The sequence below is a fragment of the Bos grunniens genome, chromosome 20, assembly GCF_055505025.1.
Source record: "Bos grunniens cultivar Pamir isolate PY7600 chromosome 20, Bosgru_T2T1.0, whole genome shotgun sequence".
NCBI lineage: Eukaryota > Metazoa > Chordata > Mammalia > Artiodactyla > Bovidae > Bos > Bos grunniens.
The window spans coordinates 18063418-18087359 of NC_141184.1; the positions used below are offsets into that span (position 1 = coordinate 18063418).

The 23942-nt window shown below is 35.8% G+C and overlaps 1 protein-coding gene across 11 annotated transcripts in view; it reads right to left on the minus strand.

Moving 5' to 3' along the window:
• CDH18 (cadherin 18) overlaps window positions 1-23942 on the minus strand; it is a 1278664-nt gene that overhangs the window by 122433 nt on the left and 1132289 nt on the right. For all 11 annotated transcript variants that reach the window (XM_086362510.1, XM_086362508.1, XM_086362509.1 and 8 more), the window contains one exon: window positions 872-1059. In XM_086362510.1, the coding sequence (XP_086218636.1) occupies window positions 872-1059 (188 nt within the window). The remainder of the gene's footprint in view (window positions 1-871; window positions 1060-23942) is intronic.

Consider the following 23942-nt stretch of genomic DNA (forward strand, 5'->3'; position numbering starts at 1 on the left):
TTCTCAACATACTATACAGTAGAATCATCCAGAGTACTTGTTAAAAAGACTAATTCCCCACTCCCACTCCAGCCTTTCTAAATCAAAATATAATGAAGGTAAGGTCTAGGGCCTTGCATGTTACAAGATTTTCAAGCTGAAATTGTTAAACATTTAAACACTGAGGCATACTTCTTTGGAAGTTACATTTAAATTCTCCTTTGATAATTGCCTGTGTTCTACTTCATTCTTACAAAGGTAAGAGCATAGTGTTCTCTTAAAAGCAAAAGGCAATAGGTTTAGTCTGGTGACAAATTCTTAGGAATAAAACAGAATAAGGGTAATGAGAAGTAAATGACTTCACTAAAAGGTCCATGATCATCAAGCAGGAAAGTCTTATAATGCTACTTTGATTAGCATAACATAAAATAATGATATTAATAGAACTGGAATCCATGATAACTATGCTACCTGAAAATAAAAATAAGGGAATACATTCATAGTGTTTTCTACATCTGATCTTCCCACCATACTAAAATGCTTAGGGCTTCCCTGGTGGCTCAGATAGTAAAGAATCCGCCTGCAGGAAGATACCCTGGAGGAGGAAATGGCAACCCACTCCAGTATTCTGGACTGGAGAATCCCATGGATGGAGAAGCCCTGGTGGGCTATAGTCCATGGGGTCATGGAGTTGGATACAACTCAGCAACTAACACAAGAAATGATTTAAACAGTTAGACATAATCATAATTCAAATGTAATTACATATTAAAGAGGAAATACTTTGTCATTTTAATGACTTGAAAATATATATTATTAATATCTTGCCAAATTTGCTTTCATAGAAAAATGAGTGAATTGCCTAGCTCACTAACAGTACTTTTTTTTTCACCTTTTTTAAGGAAAGGATCCCTTCTCTTGTCTCTTTGTCAGTGGAGATGGAGAATATGCCAACACCGTCACCATTAATGATGGAGTATGTCATGTCCGCATTTGAGCCAGTGTCTGCGTCATTTGCCTTGATTTTCCCAACAGCTGAACCAACTTGAGCTGACTCAGGAACATACAGCTGATAGTGCTCTGAAAAAAATATTTTATATTAAAATTATTTGATATAATAATGGTCATAAAACAACAATCATTTCATAAAAAGACACTGAAATATTTAGGCCACACATCTATTAATGTTTACATCTATTTCAACAATGTTCACATTTCCCTATAGGCACTTATGACAGATATTAAGCATAATATACATGTTGTCACCAATTGTTTTATTGAGAAGTTAGAAACATCTATTACAGTGATTGATTTATTTATTATATAAAGCTTCAAATTACTATATAAATAACAGAAACCTTTAATTAAAATGTAATTTTATAAAAATTTCAACCAAGGTTACATTAATGAGATGTAATACTATACATAAATACAATTAGGCCATATAGATAGGTGAATGTTAAACATCTATAAAAATAACTTCTTTTTAGTTTTTGTATGATACTTCATTTTTTTGGTTAGTGCATCTGTAAGTGTGTGGAGTATTCTAATTTTCTTCTGGTAAAATTGCATGTTTTAAAGTGCTATATGTTGTTGTTGTTCAGTCATTAAGTCATGTTCAACTCTTTACAACTCCATGGACTACAGCGTGCCAGGCTTCCCTGTCCTTCAGTATCTCCCAGAGATTGCTCAAGTTCATGTCCATTGAATTGGTGATGCCTTCCAACCATCTCATTCTCTGTCAATCGTTCTCCTCCTGATTTAAATCTTTCCAAACATCGGGGTCTAATCCAATGTGTTGGCTCAATGCATCACATGGCCAAAGTACTGGTCCTCAGCTTCAGCATCAGTCCTTCCAATGAATATTCAGGGTTGATTTCATTTACATTGACTGGTTTGATCTCTTTGGTGTCCAACAGGCTCTCAAGAGTCTTTTCCAGCACCTACTTGAAGATACTGAAAACTGACTTTTATATGTGTATCTGTACGTGTCTGCTTGTTATGCAACAAAGATTTTTCCCAGTTCTATAAATTTGTTTACACTATACTTGACTTCAAATATTATTTTTATAGTTCAACAGCCCTCACCAACATAACAGTTCATGAGTAGAGCACCTTCTGCGAAACATGATCCCCTGATCTTAATCATGTGCTTTGACCAGGATCTGTCAGATTGCTAAAGGCACCATATTCCTCTTAACAAAGTTATTTGACCTGGGAAAAGCATGAAACCCACAATTTTATAGGACTCCACCATTCTTCTCACAGTTGATGAATGCAAGGATAGGCAGGTGATTCACAAGGAGATTCCATTCCCCAAAATGTTCAAACTGGAGCTCATTTCTCTTCGCTGTGATACACTGAAAGAAGCTTCTGACAATGCATGTGCTTCCAAAATTCATGTTGGAATAACTAATCTAAGGTCTGTAATAAATTTTTAGAATCCTTAAAAATGTTACAATATTTGGGAAAGTGAAAGTGTTAGTCATTCGGTTGTATCCGACTCTTTGCAACCCGTGGACTGTAGCCTGCCAGGCTCCTTTGTCCATGGGATTTTCCAGGCAAGAATACTGAAGTGGGAACCATTTCCTTCTCCAGGAGATCTTCCTGACCCAGGGATTGAACCTGAGTCTCCTGTTTTGCATACAGATTTCCTTTACCATCTGAGCTACCAGGGAAGCTCCAGGAAGTTACATATAAAATAGAACAGTGTTCTGATGAAAAACATATAGAAAAGTTGTAAAATAAATTAAAATCTATTGCCCAAAACTTATTGAGATAGGCTAGGAAGTCAACTTCCTGGTTGCGAAAGACTGTAAGTTACAGCTATACTATAACTTTCTATAATTCAATAAGCCACCTAAAGGATTTTTGACTAGTGAAAATTAGGGTGATGACACTTGTAAAAAAAAAGTCTTTTTACACAGAAATAAATAAGTAAATCACATAATTATTATGATGGTATTATTACAAAGCACATCGTTTTAACAAAGGAAGTTGAAAAAATAGTACCAGAGGGTCATAAAAGAGGCATGGCTCAGAAAACCTTTAGGCATACTCTTTCAAGAAGAAGCCTACCCTGGAAGAAGAAGATTCAGTGCAAAGAAAGAATGGATATTTGTTGCTAGACAGACCTTTGTTGACAAAGTAATATCTCTGCTTTTTAATATGCTATCTAGATTGGTCATAACTTTTCTTCCAAGGAGCAAGTGTCTTTTAATTTCATGGCTGCAGTTACCATCTGCAGTGATATCAATGCCCTTAAGTAATTCCCTTTCCTCAAATGTTGGCTAAATATGGGGACTCACTTCTAATAAATTGAACATAGCAAAATTAATGAGGTATCACTTCCAAGATAAGGTTATGAACGCGCTGTGGTTTCTTTCATGAGTACTATTTTTCAAGCTCCCTTAGATTGCTTCCCTGGGGGAAACTATCTATGATGTTGTATTGAAGCCCTATGGAGTGTACCATATGACAAGAAACTGAAAACTGGCAACAGTGATGTTAGTAAGCTGGAAGCAAAAACCATCCCTGCCTCCCCCAGGAAAGTTTCTGAATAAGATCACAACCCCCGCTGCCAAACATACTGGGATCTAATAAACCTGAACCTGAAGTACCCAGCTAAGTCAAACCTATATTCCTGATCTCCAGAAATCATGAGGTAATAAATATTGGTTGTTTAAGCTCCTCAATTGGATGATTTACAATACACCAATAGATCATTCATATACAGCAGCCTTGTAGTTGTCAGTGATTTGACAAATACAAGGGACCCTGTTTAGTTCTTTCCTTTCTGTGGTGCTTTGCCTAATGTTTGGGGAAGTTAAAAGCAAAATTGAAACAAAAATCCAAACAAGCAAACAAAACATGATAAGCAGTTATTCTTGGAGCCAAGTTTTCAAATGCCTTTTAATCTCCCAATTTTATTTTGTAAAGAAATAAATTATTGCTGTTATATCCACTGCTCAAGGTGAAATACTTATAATCAAATTCTCAGCTCGGCTTCGTAACAGTGGTCCCCAACCTTCTTAGCACCAGACACCCACGTCATGGAAAACAATTTTCCCATGGACTGGTGGTGGAGGTTGGTGTGGGGATTCAAGCACATTACACTTATTGAGCACTTGATTTCTAATGCTACTGCTAATCTGCCTGGAGGTACTGGTCCTCTGGCCAGAGGTTGGGGACCCCTGGGTTAGAGGATACCAGAAGTAGGTGCATGCTTAGTCATGTCTAACTCTTTGAAACCCCATGGACTATATTCTGCCAAGGTCTTCTTTCCATGGGATTCTTAGGCAAGAATACTGGAGTGGGTTGCCATTTCCTTCTCCAGAGGATCTTCCCAACCCAGGGACTGAACACATGCTGCCTGCTGCTCCTGCACTGCAGACAAATTCTTTACCACTGAGTCACCTTGGAAGCCCCTAGAAGACACCAGACGTTCAGTAATTACACTCTTTGCTTTTTTTTTTTTAACCAAACGGAGTTGAAAATTTCTTTCCACATAAAAACATACACATGGACTTTTATACCATCTTTATTTATCACAGATAAAACCTGGAAATCATCATTTATTTTTGCTTTTATTGCCTATGTTTTGTGCCATATTCATGAAATTTTTGCCAAGACCAATATCAAGAATCCTTTTCCCTCTGAGTTCAATGGATGTAAAATTTCAATCATACTCTCTCTTGTGTGTGCTCAGTCATGTACGATTATTTGGGACCAGATGAATTGTATCCCGTGATGTTCCTCTGTCCATAGGATTATCCCAGCAAGAATACTGGAGTGGGTTGTCATTTCCCACTTCAGGGGATCTTCCTGAGGACTGAACCCATGTCTGCTGCATTTTCTGGTGGATTCTTTACCACTGAGCCACCTGGGAAGCTGACTCAATTATATCAGATGATTTAATAATTCTAGAGACCTGCTGTATGACATGGTGCCTACAGTTAACACTGTAGTGTTGTGGTCTTCAAAATATGGGACTACAGCAAACTAAAGGAGTTCTGCATAGCAAAGCAGATAATCAACCAAATTAAAAGGCAATGCAGAGGATGCATGGAAATATTTGCAAACTTGCAAAACATATAAATAACTCCTACAACTCAAGCAAAACAAAACAGAAACAATAACGATTTTAAAAATGCACAAATGATTTGAGCAGACATTTCCCCAAAAAAAGACATAAAAATAGGCAACAGTTATATGAAAATATGCTTAACATCATTATTTACCAGGGAAATGCAAATTAACACTCTAGTGAGAGATAACCTCAAACCTGTTAGTCTGGCTATTGTTGGCAAAATAGAAAATAAAAAGTGTTGGCATAGTTTTGGAGAAATTGAAATCCTTGGACACTCTTGGTGGGAAAGTAAATGGTGTAGCAGCTACATAAAAGAGTATGGAGTTCCTTGAAAAGAGTAAATATAGAACTACAACATGATCCAGAAATCCTACTTCAGGGTACATACTCCAAGGAATTGAAATTACAATCTCCAAGAGATGTCTGTGTCCTTATGGTATCTGCAGCACTATTCACAATGGCCAAGATAACAGAAACAACCCATGTCTATTTTATTCATCAGATCAGATCAGTCGCTCAGTTGTGTCCGACTCTTTGCTACCCCATGAATTGCAGCACGCCAGGCCTCCCTGCCCATCACCAACTCCCGGAGTTCACTCGGACTCAAGTCCATCGAGTCAGTGATGCCATCCAGCTACTCATCCTCTGTCGTCCCCTTCTCCTCCTGCCCCCAATCCCTCCCAGCATCAGAGTCTTTTCCAATGAGTCAAATCTTCGCATGAGGTGGCCAAAGTACTGGACTTTCAGCTTTAGCATCATTCCTTCCAAAGAAATCCCAGGGCTGATCTCCTTCAGAAAGGACTGGTTGGATCTCCTTGCAGTCCAAGGGACTCTCAAGAGTCTTCTCCAACACCACAGTTCAAAAGCATCAATTCTTTGGCGCTCAGCCTTCTTCACAGTCCAACTCTCACATCCATACATGACCACAGGAAAAACCATAGCCTTGACTAGACGAACCTTTGTTGGCAAAGTAATGTCTCTGCTTTTGAATATGCTATCTAGGTTGCTCGTAACCTTCCTTCCAAGGAGTAAGCGTCTTTTAACAAAAATAATGAATAAATTGTCCAATAAGATAAAAATATCAGCAATTTGGGAAACAGAACTATTGAATGTATAGTGGGTATGTGTATGTATATGAAATTCTAGTGAGATAATTATAGAATTAATAGAAGAAAAAATTTAAAATAAAACAGATATTATGATAAATGGATATGAACTCAATGAACTTTTGAAGTTGCTGACAACAAAGATCACTAAGAATATAAAAATAAAGTTACTAGGATTTAAATGATTTCAAGGAAACCAAGGTCTTTGGGATCCAGATGCTTTTAGAGTAGAAATCATATTCTAAAAAGAGCCCAGGGCACTTAATGCTCAAATATTTTATTAATAGTTCTGTTAAACATAAATATTCACACGTTCTTTGAAATTTTAATTCTAAATATATTTTTTATGTTTTATCACATTTTAAGATACTATGATTAACCTTGGGAAGAAATATCTAAAATTATCCTAAAATAACAAAAGATTTTAGAGAAAACTTTACACACTAGTTATAACAAAATCATGCAATGATCAGTTATGAAGACATACAGCATGCAGAGTCCCCTTTAAGAATTCTGACAACTGAGGGTCAACAGTCCCAAAATAATCAGGTTATTATCATCTTTGAATAATAATGATAATACATGAATTTTCATTTGCCTGTTATTTTATGAAAATTGGAATTCTCTTTAGGACTAAAAACACCTTGGAGAATCTTTAAAGGACATAGTTCAAATGTATTTAGAAATCTTTGACCTGTGGTCTAAAGTTTTGGCTTTCCTATTGGTGATATAATTCAATCACATGGAAAGAGTCAGTTTATGATTTAGAAAGAAATGCACTCTTATTTAAATAAGATTAGCAAAGGTCAAAACTCTCAGAATCTTGGTACAAACGGTAAATGATCTCTTGCCTTTCTGTGTTATTTTTACTCGGTAATTGCTCTCTCTGGGAAAAAGAAAAAAGATTTTATCTTGGATAATTTTACAGTACAGTCTAATAAGCATTTCTGTAGTTGCCAAAAAACTCCCTCAGTGTACTCTGCTTGAGTTCACAGAAAGGTTGTACATTGTAGGAGTGTTATTCAACTTTCAAGAGGAGGAAGGTGGACTAAAAAAAATACATTGAGATTTTATTTCTCACAGACACATATAAACACACACACACAAACATATCATATGGATTGTGTTTTTTTACTATCTTCATGTATATATTAGCTTGAGAGAGAGATTATTCATTTTACAGAAATAAATTTTATAATTGGGTTCATAAGGAAAAACACAAATTTAAAACAACAGACTTCGTTCTTCATTTTCCCTGTTAAAATTAAGGGGAGAGGTTTCTTTCTCTCCCAGTTTCCTTTCTTTTCTCAGAGCATTTACAAGAGAAAACTTGTCATGTGTATGACTATATATGTAAAATATTTATATATATATTGCATAGTTAAAAAATATTTACTTTAAAATATCATAATGTCATAGATACAATCATAGATCTAGTTGATATAACAAAGGGATTGATTAAAAATATATTTTATAGAATAGGTTATGCATTAAAAAATAAAATCCCAATAATTTAACATATTTTTTAAAATGAAATTTATTTTACACATTTTTTGGTATATAAAACAGTCTACTTGTTCTTTACCTGTAGCCTGGCTTTTGTAAAAAATAGTCATATTTAATAATTGTGCTGTTCCAGTACACTCATAATTAATAACTTGGTTGTCATATACACAAGCTACAACAGAACAGCCCTGGTTATTGTTTTGATAGTCATCAGTTCTGAATTGTGTAGCAATAAAGAATCACTAAAAAAAAAAAAAAAAAACTTTCATAGCAAAGCAAATGTTTGTTTTGTTTAAGGCTGAAGGATTTAATGACTTGCAAAAATGTGATGCAAAAACTGTCCCAAACTAACCAGAGTGTCCATATGTTCACCACTACATGTTGTGAGGAGATGAGCTACAGTTGATGAAAATTACAACCAGACAGCCTACTTAATGCTGTGAGGTAAGCTCTTTTCCTGTATCCATAATTTTTGTATGTATTTTGGTCTTTATAATACACAAATATCACCAGGATATGTTTAAATCTGGGTGGTGTTTTAATATTAAAACATGTTGAGTTGCTTTAATGTGAGTTTCTTTTTTCCCAGTCCTAAAATTTTTCTTTCCAAACACTTATTTTCTGTTGTTGTTTTTGAAGGGATGTTTACATTCATAGATTTTTCTCTCTGTCCTCTCTTGCAAACAAAATACTATTGTGCTTATTGCATAAAGATTTTTCTCTTTTTTTCTCATTTTTATATAATTGTTTTCATATGATCATTGGTTCTTTTGATTTGTATTGCTTTCTTTTTTTTTCACTGTTTCTTTTCTTTTTTTACTTTACAATATTGTATTGGTTTTGCCATACATCATGGGAACACGTGATTTGTATTGCTTTCAAGGCTGATCTTCACTAAGCATTTTCAATTTTCTAGAACTCCTAATTTATTTCCTACATCTTCTTTTACACATCGTCAGGGTGCTGAACAAAAATTTATTTATATCAGAAACTTCAAGCCTTCCTTACTTATTATATTGAAACTATTTCTGTTTCTATTTTGTTAAAAATGATGATTAGCTTTCAAACAAGAAAACTTGTTACCTATACTTGGTTTATCTTCAGATCTCTGGACATCTGTAATATCACCTTCTCTTTTATTATAGTAACTGTACATACTCCTAACTTTTATGATTTTGTAATACAAAAAGCTTTTTAAAATCTTCTAATATCATCTATCATATATAATTATTATGAGTATTATGTTTTAAAAAATACAAAGCAATTTATATTTTCCCTATGTTTATATCTTTTGTGTAAAGAAATATAATGCTTATATAGTAATATTGATCAATCACTTTGTGTTTAATGTCTTTCTCCTTTAATCTTCCCCTTTTCTAATGCCATAAAATAACCTAATATTTTCCTTTAAAGTATAAATAACATATGTTTTTAATCACTTTGGTAAACCTTTAAGATGTTGAGTTATCTACTTTTACAAGGATGACCACTGGTGCCTGTGCCTTTCATTATCTGATGTGTATTTTATCTGCAACTCCAACTTGGACATATACCAAGTCCTGGGGTACACATTTTATGGCTTCCTAAGGGCTTCACAAAGTCCACTAGATTTACTTTTCAAACCAAGCAGATGTTGATATCTGTTTTATCAACTCCCCTTCAATTATTTTCCTTTAAAAGTTCTTGATTATTTATAAATATGTACCCTTTCACTTGACATTTTGGATCAGTCTAGATTATTGACTCATGCACTAAATGTCACTTACCTTGTGCCAGTATAATTTCAGGTACTGTGCATATGTGCTAAGTCACTTCAGTTGTCTGACTCTTTGTGATGCTATGGACTGTAGCCTGCCAGGCTCCTCTGTCCATGGGTACTCCAGACAAGAAAACTGGAGTGGGTTGTCATGCCCTCCTCCAGGGATCTTCCTGACCCAGGGACTGAACCCACATCCCTTAAGTCTCAGTTCTTTACCACTAGTACCACCTGGGAAGTCCCAGTTTCAAGTACTAAGTATACAGTAAACAAAACAGACCAAAATCCTTATCCTTTTGGAGTGCACATTCTTATGGGCAAGATATATGATAAAACTTTATAGTATATTATGAAGTGATAATGCTAAAGATAACAGATTTTTATTATCTGTTTATGTGTTGATTAATCACCAAAATATCTCAGACAACAGCAAATATTTAATTCTATCTTGCATAGGCTAAGAACTATGACTGAGTTATAACTGCTGGGTTAGGCTCAGTTCAAAGTGAATTTTCATTCCAGAATGTGAGCTGAAAAGATAGTCATCAGGAAGGGCAAGATAAGGAACAAAGGATGAAACCACTGAAGGGCATTTAAGGTGCCGTGTGGCATGTCTATCCATATTCAGCTGGCAAAACAGCCTTTGACACAAAGTTAAGTAGCAGGAGCATATACACCGTTTATAGGAAAACATAAGGGAGGGAAAGAAATAAATGATTGTGAAAAAATAATATAACCTGTACACAGTCTACTCTCTGGACTCAAATAACTCTAGTTTACTCTCTAGAGTCTAAGGGACTATGTGTTGCTTAGAGTTAAAAAATACTTACCAGTTCCCTGACATTCCCAAATCTCTTTAAATGAAGTACCATCTTGATTTTAAGATCTTTCGATATAATCATATACAACATAGATTTTCTTGTTCCAGAGACTACTGAATTAGGACACATTATTTGCCCACCACAAATTCAACATATAATTGGGGATAAAGGCAATGGCAACCCATTCCAGTGCTCTTGCCTGGAGGATCCCATGGGCGGAGGAGCCTGGTGGGCTGCAGTCCATGGGGTTGCTGAGGGTTGGCCATGATTGAGCAACTTCAGTTTCACTTTCCTGCATTGGAGAAGGAAATGGCAACCCACTCCAGTGTTCTTGCCTGGAGAATCCCAGGGACGGGGAAGCCTGGTGGGCTCCCGACTATGGGGTCGCACAGAGTCGGACACGACTGAAGTGACTTAGCAGCAGCAAGGACAAAATTATTGAAATAAAAATCCCATTTAGATGGAAAAAAATGTTAGTGGCTCATACAGCAATTCAAAAATGATTCTATGCAATCATTACAAGGATTTCTGTTCTTAAAACTTTGAGGCTAATTTATTTGTTGAACTCTTTACATTTACATTTTAGCCATAAAAGTCATGAAATTTTTGTTTCTTCCTCTTCTTTTTCATGTCTGTTACAAAATATACTGGTATTTTTTCTCCTGACCTCATCTCTTCTTTGTAGTATATTATCAAATGCAGCCAATAGTAATCAATGCATACACTTTCTCATTTAAAATCTCTTCTCCTAAAGCCATGGGTACATTAGGTACATTTTCTGCCCTCCAAGTTATTCTAGGAAAATATTTATCAAAGCAAAATACAGTCACCTTATAGCATCCTATAAGCATTACTTAGTGCTTTGCTCTTCTTCAGACACAAATCCACATATTTTATTGTTGTTGCCTTAGTCAAATTAATTGATGAATCCTAAATTCAATGGGAGAATAACTTTCGCTAATAGGAAAGTACAGCAGAGACAGGAAGAGAACATTTACATCTACCAGGGCAGGTAAGAGAGATACCAAGTATTTGAGGATAGGAAGTCAGTAAAATGCTGTTACAAACATAATTCTCTGAGGAAGTGAGACAAATGAGAATGAATGTTGTATAATGATTGCAGTCCCTGACCCAAAGATCTTAAGTAGTTTGTCAGTGAGTTAGAATAATGAACTCACTGAATGCACTTTTTGTTTTAACGCATCTTTATATCATCTTTTAAAAATGCAATTTAGCATGTTAATGTTTCTCTGAGAAACAGTTTTTCCTCTTTTTCCTCAATTTTGAAGCCACTTCTCTATCATTTTTTGTACTCTACTTTTGTTGACAAGTTCATGGTAAGTTAATTGCTTTCTTTTTGGTTTTGTAATTCTAAACTTCACCATAACACATCTAGGTGATAATAATTTTGACCCTGTTCAGAGCTTCTTATAATTTTTTATCTAAGGATTCATGTCTCTATTTATTCTTGAAAAATCTTAGTCTAGGTTTTTTTTTTTTTTTTTGAATACTGCCTCACCATTTTCTTTGGTGTCTTCATATGAAAGTCATTTGATTGTACATTTGAAACTTTATTTTCCTTTTGTACATAATTATTTCTCTCTTTAATCTTGAGCCTCTCAGATGAATTCTGGCTAATTTTCTTCACATATGTCTTCCAGTTTACTTTCTTTGTGTTCAGTTGTGTCTAACTCTTTTCCTTAATTTACTTGAGTTCTTAACATCAATGCCTGTGCTTTCTTCTGTTGATTGACAGGTGAAGTTTTTTCCATTTTTTTTTTTTTAATTTCAGAGCAAACCCTGGTTTCATGCCATACACCTAGTTTTAGTAACATCTCCCTGAATTCCTGGGATTGTATACTCCCTCTTTCCTCCATGGCTCACAAGCTAAGATGCCAAGCCAGATCCTTCCTTATAGTTGCTCTGAGCTCCCACAACATCAACTTGAAAATTTCTCACTTGAAGTACCAATGCACTCAAACTACTATGACCATGTGAGAATATGAAGTCTACTGAGGGAAAACTTATATCAGTGGCAGAATGCTCATAAACTCCTAAATTCTTATTATTCCAGAGTATCACACTTAGGCTGTACAGAACTCTACAACAGATCTCTGGTAGAAAGGAACTCCTACATGTTCTTTATATTTTCAAGGTCAGAAGACAGCACTGCAATACCTAGGCAAATATGCAAGAGTATATCCTCCCTAGCCAAAGATGTGGCTGTATTGGGAAAAAAAGGAGTCTCTGAGTTCTATAGCTAATGCCAGCTTATAGATTCTAATACTAACTCACATCTATTGAATTGTTTGTGGGTTTTTTTTTTTTTTAACAATGGAATCAATGTTCAGATTGTCTGCAACTTTTTCCCTTCATTTCTCTAAATTTAAGTTCCTTTTTATAGTAGCTACCTAACTGCTGTAAAAGCAAAATATCAATAATTTATACACTACATTTATTTTCCTGTAAAGATCATGAAGGTTGGTTTACTCTTAGCAGTTATAAGATATAGCTCAGCAGTGGCCATAGGACTGGGAAAAGTAAGTTTTCATTCCAACCCCAAAGAAGGGCAATGCCAAAGAATGTTTAAACTACCATACAATTACACTTATGTCACATACTAGCAAGGTATGCTCAAAATCCTTTGAGCTAGGCTCTAACAGTATGTGAAAGGAAAATTTCCAGAAGTACAAGCTGAACTGAAGAAAAGGCAGAGGAACCAGAGATCAAATTGTCAACATCTGTTGGACTGTTGAAAAAGCAAGAGAAATCCAGAAAAACATCTACTTCTGCTTCATTGACTATGCTAAAACCTTTGACATGTGGATCACAATAAACAGTGAAAAATTCTTAAGAGATGGGAATATCAGACCACCATACCTGCCTTCTAAGAAACCTGTTTGCAGGTCAAGAAGCAACAGTTAGAACCAGACATGAAACAATGAACTGTTTCAATATTAGGAAAAGAGTACATCCAGGCTGCATATTGTTACCTTGCATATTTACTTTATATGCAGAATACATCATGCAAAATGTGGGGCTGGATGAATCACAAGTTGGAATCAAGATTGCTGGAGAAATATCAAAAGACTAAGATATGCAAACGGTGCTACTCTAATGGCAAAAAGTTAAGAACTAAAGAGCCTCTTGATGAGGGGGAAAGAGGAGACTGAAAAAGCTGGCTTAAAACCCAACATTTGAAAAACTAAGATTATGGCATCCAGTCCCATCATTTCATGCAAACAGACGGGTAAAAATGGAAACAGTGACAAACTTTATTTTTGTGGGCTCCAAGATCACGGTGAATGGTAACTGTAGCCATGAAATTAAAAGACAATAGCTCCTTGGAAGAAAAGCAATGACAAACCTAGACAGCATGTTAAAAAGCAGAGACATCAGTTTGCCAGTAAAGATTGGTATAGCCAGAGCTATCGTTTCTCCAGTAGTCATGTACGGGAGTATGAGTTGGACCCTAAGGAAGGCTGAGCACCAAAGAATTGATGCTTTCTTATTGTAGTGTTGGAGAAGACTCTTGAGAGTCCCTTCGACTGAAAGGAGGTTAAACCAGTCAACTCCAAAGGAAATCAACCCTGAATGGACTGATATTGAAGCTGGAGCTCCAATACTTTGGTCACCTGATGCAAAAAGCCAACTCACTGGGAAGTACCATGTCTGATGCTGGGAAAGATTAAGGGTAGGATGAGAAGGGAGCAACAGATAATGAGATGGTTAGATGGCATCACCTTATCAATGGATACGACTTTGCACAAACTCCAGAATTTTTCTCTTAATGAAATGTCTATTACACCAAATGTCTACTACACAATCTATAGCATTTTTGATGCCTTAAATTACTTTATGGTAGAATTTATTCTTTTTTAGGAAAGTTAAATATATTGGAACACTTAGGATTAATCCTGGATATGAAGCTTAGACTGGCTGAACTATGAGGTGGCAGAATGTGCATTATTGAATTTTAGGTACCATATTATTTATAGCACATTACTAATGTCCTTTTATCTTAGTTTGAATATATGTGTATTACATCTAAGTAATGATCTGCCTCATTAGCAAGTTTTAAAGATAACTTTAAATAATATTACCTATTTTGGTGTTGACTACATAATTTTACATGTCATAGAGATACAGATATCATTTCATATTTTATTTCTGAATGTACCATAATTTCATATGTCATATGTGATCCTTTTCAAATAATTTCTTAGAGTCTATCATAAAATGCTAATGATTAGCTGAAGCACATTTAAGAAAGGAAGAGTTGATGCGAACAACAAAAGAGCATTTGATTCATTGAAGCTTGTCCCTTTTAATACACTTTTTTCCCAGGATAGTCTTGATTCTAATTGCTTTTTAAAAGACTTTGTGTCTATGCTTCAATAACTTTGCAAGGTGAGCAAATAAGTCATTCCCTATGATTAAGCCCATGCCCTAGCATGTAAGAACTGCAATCAACTAATCATTACATTTATGCAAACTAATTAATATATTTTTACATGAATGACATTTACTTGGGAAAGTGCCTTTAATAACATATATATATATATATTTATAGAAGATTTTGAGATAGAAATTTGATTGAAATATAAGTGGTATAGATATTGTGATATATGACTTACCAGGATATCTGATATCATAAATTAACCAGAGAATTTTAAAATCTCTATATTAACTTGCTTTATGCATATACAGTATACATTAGAAATGTTAATTTCAAATTAAAAACAGAAAAAAGATTTTCCTGAATCTAAGACACTTTTATTGAATACTAATCATTAAACATTATGTTAAGCTCTGCCTACAATATTTTTAATACATGAATAAAATAAATTACTAGTTCTATGGCTATTTGAATTCCATACATCAGAAGGACAATTGACCTACATCAGAATATTCACTGTAATCAGGACTAATATCTTTAAAATCGCTTAGTCTACTTCTGCATTATCATGTGTCAACACGCACTATTGCAAAGCTGATTCTCCTGTACAAAATGTGCTTTTCCTCAAAGCAATGATACAAGGGGGCCACTTTTCTTTTTAACATCCCCTCATTTATAATCATAAACATGATTCATAAAAAACTGAAAGAATGTTTAGAACTTCCCTGGTGGTCCAAAGGTAAAGAACCCGCCTTCCACTGCAGGGGATATGAGTTTGACCCCTGGTTGGGGAGCTAAGACCCACATGCCAAAGGGCAACTAAGCCAGTGAGTTACAACTACAGAACACTACACACAACACAGTAAAAAAAAAGTGAAATTATAAATACTAACTGAAAACCTTTCCTACTTTTTGTTCAGGGTTCAATGAAGAATTAGAAATTGATTTGTAAAGACTAATAACAATCAAATCATCTCTAAGAAATAAATGCCCATGACCATGAACACATATATCTATACAAGATAAACAGAACAAGTAAAAATGAGTAAATTAATAAATCAGTCTACAACTCTGCCATATACAACCAAAGAGACCAAAAACAAATCATAAAATAATTCACATTATAACTGATCAGTTTCCAAATTATTCCAAAATGTAATTTCAAATTATTCTAATTTCAAATTATGTAATTTCAAATTATTCCAAAATACACAACTTCAAAATTAAAATAATTCCACAAACTTATTAAATTTAGCTGTTACCTTGTCTGAGAGACTTTTCTCTTCAGGTATATGTATCTTGTTTTATAGAATAAATATATAAAATACCTTTTCAATTTTTTATTTTATATATTAAATCATAATATAGATAAATGTATTTTGTGTTTAATAGGGTTGAATGAAAAACTATTTTTAATACATTCCCAACTTTCTTTCAAAATGTATACTTTCAATTTAGCTAGGTTAAATATCAAATTGATATACTGTTTTTCCAAGTACTTTCCCTGACTTGCAACTTAAATAAGTGGAGTGGTCTTTCCAATCTGGACTTGATTGAATGGTATATATCTAACTATGCTGTGGGCTTAGTTTTTCAGTCATGTGTCTGACCCTTTGCAACCCTATGGACTATAGCTCATCAGGCTCCTTTGTCCATGGGGATTCTCAAGGCAAGAATACTGGAGTGGGTTACCATGCCCTCTTCCAGGGGATCTTCCCAACCCAGAGATCAAACCCAGGTCTCCCACATTGCAGGTGGATTCTTTACCGTCTGAGTCACCAGGGAACCCCATATCTAACTATCTCTCCCATCAAAAATACAAGTATACAAGCTGTACAACATACATAAAATGACTGTCATTGAAAAGCATTCAATGCAGGAAGGTTTGGATGAGGTATAGTCCTTGAGGGAAAGGAAGCACATGAGATGAGTTTTATATTCTCAGGGACTCAGAGCATTTTTCAATATAATGTGCTAAAGAGAAGACCCTAACAGAAATTATGTACTTTGTGAGACCAAGGTTGGGATTAAAGGGCTGCCATAGTAGCTGAAAGGAGAATGAAGGCACAAATAAGAAACTAGAGAAATGAACCCAAAAGACTGAATGTCTTTCTGTATGGTAATTATAGATACATGCACTACAGTTGCACATGTAGAGACTCAAGTAAACCGAAATAAAGCAAAGCTGAAAGACATAAAGAGCTACACAGATATTTCAGAAGGTATGAGGCACCAGGAATCAGAATTAGTAAATGCTTTTGACTCCAGCTGATATTAGAGAAAATTTAGTTCTTAGGAGTAAGAGCTTATTTCCCAGGAGTAAGGGAAAAGATGAAATATACCAGTTTTAGCAGAGTTTAACTGTGCTAGTATAGGATATTAACTCTATATTGTATACAACTCTATATGAATTACCTAAATTTGTAAATTTGAGCAAATTCAGGGAGATAGTAACAGACAGGGAAGACTAGCATGTTGCAGGCTGTGGAGTTGCAATGAGTCAGATATGACTGAGCAACTGAATGACAATAACATACTCTAAATTTAATCTACAAGAAAACAGCAAATCTCTGTGGATAAAGGTAACATAGTCAGGAACTTCTACAGTTGCTTACATACAATGTTCAACCAATAATGATAAGATACACTTGAAAATGAAATATGACAAAAATCAAAAAGGAACCAGTCCTTAAAATGACCCATAGATGATGTTGATTTGGGAATTATTAGGAAAGGATTTTTAAATACCTAAAAGGTCAGTCTAGTCACGTTATGGTTTTTCCAGTGGTCATGTATGGATGTGAGAGTTGGACTATGAAGAAAGCTGAGCGCAGAAGAATTGATGCTTTCGAACTGTGGTGTTGGAGAAGACTCTTGAGAGTCCCTTGGACTGCAAGGAGATCCAACCAGTCCATCCTAAAGGAGATCAGTCCTGGGTGTTCATTGGAAGGACTGATGCTGAAGCTGAAACTCCAATACTTTGGCCACCTCATGCAAAGAATTGACTCATTGGAAAAGACTCTGATGCTGGGAGGGATTGGGGGCAGGGGAAGAAGGGGACGACAGAGGATGAGATGGCTGGATGGCATCACCGGCTCGATGGACGTGAGTCTGAGTGAACTCCGGGAGTTGGTGATGGACAGGGAGGCCTGGCGTGCTGTGATTCATGGGGTCGCAAAGTGTCAGACATGACTGAGTGACTGAACTGAACTGAACTGAAAATCTATGCTTAAAAACATATAGAAAACTATTAATGGCTATAGAAGTAAAGTAGAAAATAAAGAATAAATAGCACCAGAAAGATAAATTATAATTGACTTAAAGCACAAATCTTTAATAAGAAAATGGCAATTCCATATAATGCTAAATATGAGAACAAAAGTAGTAAAACTCAAAGAGGCTCAAAGAGTTTAAAGTTGTTCCATTATTTCAAGTGATAAATTATATCTTAAGGTAGAATGAAATAAACTGTAATATCTAAAGCAAACATTAAAGAAAATAGAAGAAAGTAAAATAAAACTGATGGAGGATAAAATGAACAAAATTAAATACATGAATAATTCATAGAAAGTAAGGAAGGAGAGAATAGAAAAAAAACAAACAAAAGAAACAAGTACCAAGATAATGACTTAAATAGAAATGTATCAGTAATTGTTTACGAATCTATCAGTAAAGTATTTAGGCCATTAGAATAGGAAAAAAGGGTCCAAAATATTGGTGGCTAAAAGACAAAGGAAGGGAAAAGCCCATGAAAATAGAACAAAGGAAGGTCCAAGGACCAGAGTTAGAACCTCGAGTGAAACAGCCCTCCTGGCTAGCCCAATTTACAGAGAGCAGGCTCAGAGGGAAGAGAAAAAAAACATATAAAAAGAGGAGTGAAAATTGAGCCACTCGCCTCTTTTGGGTTGGCCTGCCCTCATGCCTTGAGGATGTATTTTTCCTTTGCTTGCCAAATAAAACTGAACTGTAACCAAGCAGTAACATTGGTCTGCCATTGCAAATTTTTGCTGTGGTGAGACAGAACTGAGGAACTTACACACTTCCCCATTACAAGTTAAAAATAAACAACAAAATGTGAAGCCAGATGAAAACAAATGAACAAAAATTTAGTTTAGTGGCTTACATAAAACATTTTAAAAATAAGAAAATATAGTGAATAAGAAAATAATGAAAAACATTGTTCTAGCCAACTGATAAATTAAAAAAAGGAAAAGAAAAATCTTGAATAATTATATTAATATCAGATAAACTGGACTTTAAGTTATAAATCATTGTTAAAGAGAGATGCTGCAAAAGGAAATATTTTCAAACTAAGAGGAAGACATTATGCCTTAAATCTGGGTACATCCAGTAACATGATTTCAAACTATATTTAACCAAAATTAAAACAAAATAAATAAATAGAAAAATCCAGTATCTTAATGGCATACGTTAACATATATCTCTCAGTAGCTGACAAATAAAACTTCTGTTTGGCTATAGAAAATTGGACTGACATATTGAATAAACCTACAGCCCTGGGGAGTTCATCTTTCACCACAAAAAGATGTAATTTTCATTATTGGGGAATGGAATACAAAAGTACAAAGTCAAGAAATACCTGGAGTAACAGGCAAATTTGGTCTTGGAATACAGAGTGAAGCAGGGCAAAGGGTAACAGAGTTTTGGGAACAGACTGTATTGATCATAGCAGAAACCCTCTTCCAGCAATACAAGAGAATACTCTACACATGGACATCACCAGATAGTCATTACTGAAATTGGATTGATTATAATCTCTGAAGCCAAAGATGGATAAGCTATCAGTTCAGTTCAGTTCAGTTCAGTCCAGTTGCTCAGTTGTGTCTGACTCTTTGCAACCACATGAATTGCAGCAAGCCAGGGCTACCTGTCCATCACCAAGTCCTGGAGTTCACTCAAACTCAGGTCCATCGAGTCAGTGATGCCATCCAGCCATCTCATCCTCTGTCGCCCCCTTCTTTTCCTGCCCCCAGTCCCTCCCAGCATCAGGGATAAGCTATATAGTCAGCAAAAACACGACCAGGAGCTGACTATGTCTCAGATCATTAACTCCTTATTGCCAAATTCAGATTAACTTTAAGAAAGTAGGGAAAACCACCAGACCATTCAGGTATGACATAAATCAAACTGCTTACAACTATACAGTGGAAGTGACAAACAGATTCAAGGGATTAGATCTGATAGACAGAGTGCCTAAAGAATTATGGATGGAGATTCGTAACATTGTACAGGAGGCAGTGATCAAGACCATCCCCAAGAAAAAGAGATGCAAAAAGGCCAAATGACTGTCTTAGAGACCTTAAAAACAGCTATAAAAAGAAGAGAAGCAAAAGGCAAAGGAGAAAAGGAAAAATACACCCATTTAATGCAGAGCTTCAAAGAATAGCAAGGAGAGATAAGAAAGCCTTCCTCAGTGATCAGTGCAAAGAGATAGAGGAAAACAATAGAATGGGAAAGAGTAGAGATCTCTTCAAGAAATTAGAGATACCAAGGGAATATTTCTTGGAAAGATGGGCACAATAAAGGACAATAAAGGACAGAAATAGTATGGTCCTAACAGAAGAAGATATTAAGAAGAGGTGGAAAGAATACGCAAAAGAACTATCCAAAAAATATCTTCACAACCCAGATGATCATGATGGTGTGATCACTCACCTAGAGCCAGACATCTTGCAATGCAAAGTAAGTGGGTCTTAGGAGGCATCACTACAAACAAAGCTAGTAGAAATGATGGAATTCCAGTTGAGCTATTTCAAATCCTAAAAGATGATGCTTTAAAAGTGCTGCACTCAATATGCCAGCAAATTTGGAAAACTCAGCAGTGGCCACAGGACTGGAAAAAGTCAGTTTTCATTTCAATCCCAAAGAAAGGCAATGTTGAAGACTGCTCAAACTACTGCACAATTGTACTCATCTCACAAAATAGCAAGTAATGCTTAAAATTCTCCAAGCCAGGCTTCAATAGGACGTGAACTGTGAAACTCCAGATGTTCAATCTGGATTTAGAAAATGGAGAGGAAGCAGAGATAAAATTGCCAACATCTGTTGGATCATCAAAAAAGCAAAAAAAAAAAAAGCAAAAGAGTTCCAGAAACACATCTACTTCTGCTTTATTGATAATGCCAAAGCTTTTGACTGTGTGGATCACCACAAACTGTGAAAATTCTTCAAGAGATGGGAATACCAGACCATCTGATCTACCTCCTAAGAAATCTGTATGCACGTCAAGAATCAACTGTTAGAACTGAACAGGGAAAAGCAGACTGGTTTAAAATTGGGAAAGGAGTATGACAAGGTTGTATACTGTCACCCTATTTATTTAACTTACATGCAGAGTACATCGTGAGAAATGCTGAACTGGATGAAGTACAAGCTGGAATCAAGTTTTCCAGGAGAAATATCAATAACCTCAGATATGCAGATGACACCACACTTATGGCAGAAAGCAAAGAACTAAAGAGCCTCCTGATGAAAGTGAAAGAGGAGAGTGAAAAAGTTGGCTTAAAACTCAACATTCAGAAAACTAAGATCATGGCATCTGGTGCCATCACTTCACAGCAAATAGATGGGGAAACAGTGACAGATTTTATTTTTTTGGTCTCCAAAATCACTGCAGATGGTGACTGCAGACTTGAAATTAAAAGATGCTTGCTCCTTGGAAGGAAAGTTATGACCAACTTAGATAACTTTTTAAAATGCAGAGACATTGTTTTTCCAACAAAGATCCATTTAGTTAAAGCTATGGTTTTTCCAGTAGTCATGTATGTGTGTGAGAGTTGGACTATAAAGAAAGCTGAATAGTGAAGAATTGATGCTTTTGAACTGTGGTGTTGGAGAAGACCCCTGAGTGTCCCTTGGAGTGCAAGGAGATCCAACTAATCCATCCTAATGGAAATCCATCCTGAATATCCATTGGAAGGTCTGATCCTAAAGCTGAAATCCAACCCTTTGGCCACCTGATGTGAAGAACTGACTCATTTGAAAAGACTCTGATGCTGGGAAAGACTGAAGGTGGGGGAAGGGAATGAATGACAGAGGATGAGATGGTTGGATGGCATCACTGACTCTGTGGACATGAATTTGAGTAAACTCTGGGAGTTGGTGATGGAGAGGGGGGCCTACCATGCTACAGTCCATGGGGTCACAAAGAGTTAGACTGGACTGAGTGACTGAACTGATTGAATAAACCTGAACTAATTTATATATGTAGGAAACAAACCATGAAGTTGGTTCACCTTCTTTTAAATCAAGTACATGTTGACATTTAAGGAAACTCTCAAGAAGTTTCAAAATACATGTCTTAACCATAATAAACTAGGTATCTTTTCTAAAGTATATGAGAAAAACTTCCACTTGCTAGTAATTAAAACATACAGTTCACATTCTGAAGGATCGAGGAGAAGCTTGATTGCTTGTTTCACAACGATTTCAAATAAAATATTAATGTTTAATTTATTATATGTCATTTATATTTGTTTTCATAAAAACTAAACTAATAAAAACAATAATCCTTCACTGAAATATTTTGCTATTGACAAAGATCATATCAATATTAATGTATTCATCAGTGATGTTTCCTTTTTCACTAACATTAAATTTTACCCATATCAGTTATAATTTTATAATTAGAATTATGGGAAATACTGCCATCTATTTAACTTTTAGGACCTGATCCTCCCAACATTACATTTCACTATATCAACTGGACTCATAAGTGGACCACTTAATAATTTTGCAATCATTTCAAGTTCTTAGGGTAGTTTTGTTAAATAATCAAATATCTATTCTTTTATTGTGATTATTTGACATGCATTATTCTTATTTCCCTAGATTGGTTACTTACCCTACAAGTTCAATTCAGTTCAGTCACTCAGTCATGTCCGACTCTTTGCAACCCCGTGAACCACAGCAGGCCAGGCCTCCCTGTCCATCACCAACTCCCGGAGTTAACCCAAACTCATGTCCATTGTGTCGAGGATGCCATCCAGCCATCTCATCCTCTGTCTTCAGCTTCTCCTCCTGCCCCCAATCCCTCCCAACCTCAGGTTCTTTTCAGATGAATCAGCTCTTTGCAGCAGGTGGCCAAAGTATTGGAGTTTCAGCTCAACATCAGTCCCTCCAATGAACACCCAGGACTAATCTCCTTTAGGATGGACTGGTTGGATCTCTTTGCAGTCCAAGGGACTCTCAAGAGTCTTCTCCAACAACACAGTTCAAAAGCATCAATTCTTCTGTATTCAGCTTTCTTTATAGTCCAACTCTCACATCCATACATGACTTAATGGAAAAACTATATCTTTGACTAGATGGGCCTTTGTTGACAAAGTAATGTCTCTGTTTTTAAAAATGCTGTCTAGGTTGGTCATAACTTTCCTTCCATGGAGTAAGCCTCTTTTAATTTCATGGCTGCAATCAACATCTGCAGTGATTTTGGAGCCCCCCAAAATAAAGTCTGACACTGTTTCCACTGTTTCCCCATCTATTTATCATGAAGTGATGGGACAGGATGCCATAATCTTAGTTTTCTTAATGTTGAGCTTTAAGCCAACATTTTCACTCTCCTCTTTCACATTCATCAAGAGGCTCTTTAATTTGTCTTCACTTTCTGCCATAAGGGTAGTGTCATCTGCATATCTGAGGTTGTTGATATTTCTACAGGCAATCTTGCCTCCAGCTTGTGCTTCAGAATGGCGGCTATGCAGCACAAGAATGGCCAAGAGAAGATATCCCATGTCCAAGGTAAGGAGCGGCAGCTGTGCTTTGCTGGAGCAGCCGTGAAGAGATACCCCACATCCAAGGTACGAGAAACCCAAGTAAAACGGTAGGCACTAAGAGAGGGCATCAGAAAGCAGCCAGGCTGAAACCACAATCACAGAAAAGTAACCAATCTGATCACATGGACCACAGCCTTGTCTAACTCAATGAAACTAAGCCATGCTGTGTGGGGCCATCCAAGATGGACAGGTCATGGTGGAGAGGCCTGACAGAATGTGGTCCACTGGAGAAGGGAATGGCAAACCACTTCAGTATTCTTGCCTTGAGAATCCCATGAACAGTATGAAAAGGCAAAAAGACAGGACACTGAAAGATGAACTCCCCAGGTTGGTAGGTGCCCAATATGCTACTGGAGATCAGTGAAGAAATAATTCCAGAAAGAATGAAGGGATGGAGCCAAAGCAAAAACTCTACAAAGGCAAATCTCAAACTACAGCTCCCTTTAGGGTTCAAGTTTACTTTATAAACTTTCATGTTCATAAGGCATTGA